The following is a 6,502-nucleotide window of genomic DNA, read 5'->3' on the forward strand; positions in this document are numbered from 1 at the left end:
TTGGTAACTAATGTTTTGACCGTTTTACAACAAAATCAAAATTATAGTTCACAACTATGATCATGTGATATAGATACAAGTGTCAATAAAACACTCCAATTTGAAAATTATTTTGAGAGGGGATCTACTTTGTAGATTTTTATTTGTTCAAATAAATTATTTTTCCTCAAGGCTTAGAAAACTAACTTGTTTAGAACTAAATTCAATTATACACTCTCCTAATTTTTCTTTTTATAAGATCAAATCCACGTTATCAGTTTTCCACTAGAATCCTCATGATTACTTGTAGAATTGTTGAGATGAAATGGAAGTGTGGTATGAGATGCATGCTTGTTTAAACTTCAGTTTCAATCTTGGTCAATGCTGTCCATTCCCTTAGATGTGCAGGATGTGGAACCACTGCTGGATCCTGTTGTGAGACTTGACCATCAATATCCTTTTGGACTTGTGAAAGCAACCTTCCCCCGTTTTCTTGACGCAACCTGCTACTTCCACGTGAGCATGCCAAACACGCTTAGGGCCTGTTTGTTGGTGTTTTCAAATACATTTTTGGAAACAGTTTTTACTGTTTTCAGAAATAAAATTATGTTTATTTATTCTCAAAAATAAAAAGAATAAAAAAAAAATATTTAGTTCAGTTAATAAAAATAATTTTTAATAACAAATAAAACAAAAAAACTTGTTTGGAAAATATTATTGTTGGTTTTGTTTTTTAAAGTTGAGTATTTTATTTAACTAATTGATATTGTAAATATATAAATAATTTTTCTTCGTAAAAATAAAAATGTTCCATTCTAAACATTTTTTGCATCGGTTTTAATTTTTTTAAACAAATTATTACTTTGTAAACATGTCTAAATATGTTTGATTTCAATAATTGATAAACCATCTTATCAAAATATCATAAATCGGTAAATATCAATAATTGGATTTTATGAAGATAAAATTTATGATATCAAATAATAATGCATTATACTTGGAAACCGATGATTTATCTTTTCTACTAATAATATATTTATGATAATTTTTTATTTAAAAATATTTATAATTTTATTTTATATTTAAGAATTATATAAAAGATAAAAAAATTAAAGTAAATCAAACTAATTTATTTATAAAAAATTATTAATTTTTATAAATTTACATATTATATATATATATATATATATATATACGACAGGAATCCTTGTACTCTTTTCTCTCATTCTCCTTATGTTCTCCGTTTATCTTCCAAGGCCCAAACTTTTATTCACTAAGGTTGAACCATTTCTCTCCTCAAATATTAACTCACTAAAGTCAAAATTTAGATCTATGATTGTTGTTAAGATTCTTGGTTAGGATTTCATCTTTTGTGTTATTGTTTATGTTTTTGTTTGGTTTTTGAGAAATCCTAGAATTTATGAAAGTTTCTGCTTTGAAATACATTAAAAAAAATCATATCAGGATAAAATCCCAAAATATCCGAAAAATATTGAAATGGAAATGAAGAAAAAATAAATATAAATAAAACTTGTTGATTAAGTTGAATTTTTTTTAAACCGAATTTTCAATTTTCTAATTTTTCTCATTTTCCTTGGCAGTGTAAAAAAAAAAAAAAGATAAGAGCACATAGAGAACACGACAACAACACAAAAAACATCATTTTAAAACCAGGTTTTAGAAAACACATAAAACACTTGAGAACAAAAAACACTCTTTTATAAAACATGATTTTTGTGTTTTTTGTTCTAAAAAAAGAAAACAATTTTTGGAAATACCAACCAAACAAGCCCTTAATGACTCATTTTTCTTTTATTTATTTATTTTATTTTTTTGCTTATTTGTTTATTCTCTTGTCTGTTTTTATTTTTAAAGAAATAAAAATATTTTTCAAAAAAATAAAAAAAATAAAATTAAAGAATGTTCTCCAAACTAAATGAATATTATAGAACCCGACCAACAACATACTAAACAAAATGTAAAAATCTAAAAATATGTTTGGTAGTAATTGTTTTTAATATTTTTAATACCTAAAAATGAAAAAATTTAGTGTTAAAAAATGAAAAATATTTTATAAAATCACTGTAAAACTTATTCTAAATTATTGAACTAAATACGAAAATAACATATCATGCACGAAAATAAGATGAAGCAAAAATAACTTGTAATGTACACCTTGGGAAACACATGATATTTTAGCATCGTGTAGCAGATTGCAAAATCAAATTTCGTGAGGAATCAGGTGCCCATAAATCTCGTATCTTCATAATGGCATATAGAGGAAAGTCAAGGTAAACGAAACCATCATATTCTTCAACTTGCAGCCAACCAAATATGTTCAAGTCCATTCAATACAGTCCATAAAAATTTTATTTTATTTTTACAAATTTTTTTTTCTTTCTAGAATTCGAATCTGAGCCTCACGACTAAAACCGAATACGTACAAAGCATCTATTCTAAAAATAAAAAAATTAAATTGAATTAAAAATTTTGGATATTATAAAGCAGAATACGTACAAATTCTGTTGAAAGGTGAGTCATAACAGTTAAAAATTTATATATAATTTTTATATATATTTTAATTAGTTTTCAATTTTGGATATTATCAAATAAAATTTTTATGTATAATTTACTTTAGTCAGTATTGTCCAACATAATTAAATAATACCATGGTGGCTTAGGTTAATTCCAAAATGATGGTAATGGACTAATGACAGAAAAATTATCATACAAAATACCTAGGCAACCATAGGTGAAAAAAAAAGTAATATAAATTCCATATATTATTATTTAATATTAATTTTCAGTCACCATCATATGATTTTTCATAAAATAAAATAAAAAGGTAAAAAGTAAATGTTCATTATGTTTGTTAGTATAGTATCAAAAGAAACTTATTAAATTTTTAGAAATATAATTTAGATTTAAAAGTAATTGTAAAAATTTGAAAATAAGACTTATATTATGAAAACATTAAAAAATATTATAATTTAACCACAAAGATAATGAGTATGACTAAGATCGACGATTAGGAAAAGAGATTTTATAAAAAAAAAAATATATATTTTGAAGTATCTTACATGGATCATTGATTTTTATTCAAATTTTAAACAAATTCATACTAATTTGGTTCTGGTTCTACTTGTTTCTGGTTCAAAATGAGTTCAACGACACCTGGCCAACGGAGATTGGTAATTTGGCGAATCTTGAACAATTGGCCATGGCCTATAATGACAAATTCCGGCCTTCAGCCCTTCCAAAAGAGTTTGGCGCATTGAAGAAGCTGAAATATCTGTGGATGACGGAGGCGAATTTGATTGGCGAAATACCGGAGAGCTTCAACAATCTATCGAGTCTGGAACTCTTGGACCTCTCAGTCAACAAATTGGAAGGTACGATCCCGGGAGGCATGCTTACGTTGAAGAATTTGAACTATTTGCATTTATTCATTAATAGATTGTCCGGCTACATTCCTTCATCCATAGAAGCTCTCAACTTGAAACAAATTGATCTTTCCGACAACCATTTGACGGGGTCCATACCAGCGGGTTTCGGGAAGCTACAAAATTTGACGGGTTTGAATCTTTTCTGGAATCAGTTGTCAGGAGAGATACCAGCAAATATAAGCCTCATTCCTACACTGGAAACCTTCAAAGTTTTTAGCAATCAATTGAGTGGAGTTTTGCCCCCAGCATTTGGCCTTCATTCGGAGCTCAAATTCTTTGAGATTTTTGAGAATAAACTAAGTGGGGAATTACCTCAACATTTATGCGCTAGGGGGGCTTTGCTTGGAGTGGTCGCTTCCAACAACAATCTCAGCGGGGAAGTGCCCACGTCCCTCGGGAATTGCACAAGTTTGCTCACCATTCAGCTTTCCAACAATCGTTTTTCAGGCGGGATTCCTTCCGGCATCTGGACATCCCCGAACATGGTATCGGTGATGTTAGATGGAAATTCATTCTCAGGGACACTTCCAAGTAAATTGGCAAGGAATTTGTCTAGAGTGGAGATCGCTAACAACAAGTTTTATGGTCCAATTCCTGCTGAAATCTCTTCCTGGGTGAACATCTCTGTGCTCAATGCCAGCAACAATATGTTGTCTGGAAAAATTCCAGTGGAATTGACCAGTCTTTGGAACATCACTGTTCTGTTGCTTGATGGGAATCAATTCTCGGGTGAACTTCCATCCCAGATCATCTCATGGAAGTCTTTCAATAAGTTAAATCTCTCAAGAAACAAACTTTCTGGCCTAATTCCCAAGGCATTAGGTTCTTTAACCAGCCTTAGTTACCTCGACCTGTCAGAAAACCAGTTCTCAGGTCAAATTCCTCCTGAACTTGGCCATTTGAACCTTATTATCCTCCATCTTTCGTCCAACCAACTCTCTGGGATGGTCCCCATTGAGTTTCAACATGAAGCATATGAAGACAGTTTCTTGAACAATCCCAAGTTGTGTGTCAATGTTCCCACTCTGAACCTCCCTAGATGTGATGCCAAACCCGTCAACTCCGACAAATTGTCAACCAAATATCTCGTTATGATCCTAATTTTCGCTCTAGCTGGTGCTTTCGTCACCCTGTCCAGGGTTCATATCTATCATAGGAAGAATCACAGTCAGGACCATACAGCTTGGAAATTTACTCCATACCATAAACTAGATCTCGATGAATACAACATATTGTCCAGTTTGATAGAAAATAATCTGATCGGATGTGGTGGGTCAGGGAAAGTATACCGAATTGCTAATAACCGTTCTGGTGAACTCTTAGCGGTTAAAATGATTTCTAATAACAAGAGATTGGATCAAAAGCTTCAGAAAAAATTCAAAACAGAAGTCGAGATATTGAGCACCATACGCCATGCCAATATAGTGAAGTTGTTGTGCTGCATATCAAATGAAACCTCAAGTCTTCTTGTTTACGAGTACATGGAGAAGCAGAGTTTGGATAGATGGCTTCATAGGAAGAAGCAGAGAACATCGTCCATGACAAGTTCAGTTCATAACTTCGTCTTGGATTGGCCAACAAGGTTGCAGATTGCCATTGGAGCTGCAAAAGGCCTATGCCACATGCATGAAAACTGCTCTGCCCCGATCATACACCGAGATGTGAAGTCCAACAACATCTTGCTAGATGCTGAGTTCAACGCGAAAATTGCGGATTTTGGATTAGCCAAGATGTTGGTCAAGCAAGGAGAGCCCGACACCATGTCAGGAATTGCAGGCTCTTACGGATATATTGCCCCTGGTAAGACCATCAAGGCCCTCCTTTCCACATGTTTTCATTTCCATAATTTATCTATAATTTTTATCATACAATTCTTGTATACTTGGATGATAGAGTATGCTTATACAACAAAGGTGAACGAGAAGATCGATGTATATAGCTTTGGAGTAGTCCTGCTTGAGCTAGTGACGGGGAGAGAACCCAACAGCGGGGACGAGCACATGTGCCTTGTAGAATGGGCATGGGATCAGTTCAAAGAAGGGAAAACCATTGAGGAAGTGATGGATGAGGAGATCAAGGAACAATGTGAAAGAGCACAAGTGACCACTCTCTTCAGTCTAGGCCTCATGTGCACTACCACATTACCATCCACTAGGCCAACAATGAAAGAGGTTTTGGAAATTCTTCGACAATGCAGTCCTTAGGAGGGCCATGGTAGAAAGAAAAAGGACCATGAAGTTGCACCTCCACTTTGAAATGACACTTACCCCACCACTTACAAGTTATGAGGATAAAGCCCTTAAAAACATGATATGATGTAATAAATTTGAAAGTCATTATTTATTTAATGATGTTTCGATTTCACTTTTATCTATCCTTCTTTCATGTATTATACTTTATGAGCATTCTTGCCTGCATCTTTTGCATTGCACTAGCTTAGGTGCATTAAGAGTTGCACAGAAGATCTATGTCATGGGTTCCTTGCAAATATATGACTTGTTCACAATTAGTTCATGGGTCTAGGAAGCCCATTAGAGGTTGTAATAAACCACTTCCTAATTGGAAGAATGGCTAGTCTTAGCTATTGGAATGAGTTTCCAATGGTAAGTGCATTAGTGTGTATGGTTACATATTGGACATGACCTATGGTGAATCATGACTTAAGGTTATCAAGCAGTCATGACCTTATCAAACTGCTTCATTATGTTGTTTCTCAACCTTGAGAGAATATCGAGCTTGTACTAAAGTTAGCAATGACTTTGACATATGGGTGAGATCGTAAGTTGATCATATATTTCCTATGGATTGAGTCACTGTTGATGGAAGATGGTAGTGATAGGTATTTTCAATAAAAACACCATGATGTCTCTTGGGATTAAGACAACGTGCCCCTTTTAGTGATCCTAAAGAGGTGTGTTCATAGAAACTATGGTCATAATAGTTCCTTAAGTAAAACTCAACATAGGCTCTTTGAGAGCTAAGACATGTCAATTGAATACACAATATGAGGATTTGTAACTCAATGATGGTAGAGGTAGTCTTGAAAGACTAATAACTTTCACTTTGTTAGACTACGA

General features: G+C 32.8%; 1 protein-coding gene across 1 annotated transcript; it reads left to right on the top strand.

Annotated features, from left to right (window-relative positions):
- The first annotated feature begins 2,247 nt into the window (after nucleotides 1–2,247).
- Nucleotides 2,248–5,646, top strand: LOC100266420 (receptor-like protein kinase 5). The gene is made up of 3 exons (XM_019219263.2): nucleotides 2,248–2,270; nucleotides 3,052–5,225; nucleotides 5,319–5,646. Exons 1-3 carry the CDS (start codon nucleotides 2,248–2,250, stop codon nucleotides 5,627–5,629), a joined length of 2,508 nt encoding a protein of 835 aa, XP_019074808.1. The 3' UTR covers nucleotides 5,630–5,646.
- The last annotated feature ends 856 nt before the right edge of the window (nucleotides 5,647–6,502 follow it).

The sequence above is a fragment of the Vitis vinifera genome, chromosome 4, assembly GCF_030704535.1.
Source record: "Vitis vinifera cultivar Pinot Noir 40024 chromosome 4, ASM3070453v1".
Taxonomy (NCBI): Eukaryota; Viridiplantae; Streptophyta; class Magnoliopsida; order Vitales; family Vitaceae; genus Vitis; species Vitis vinifera.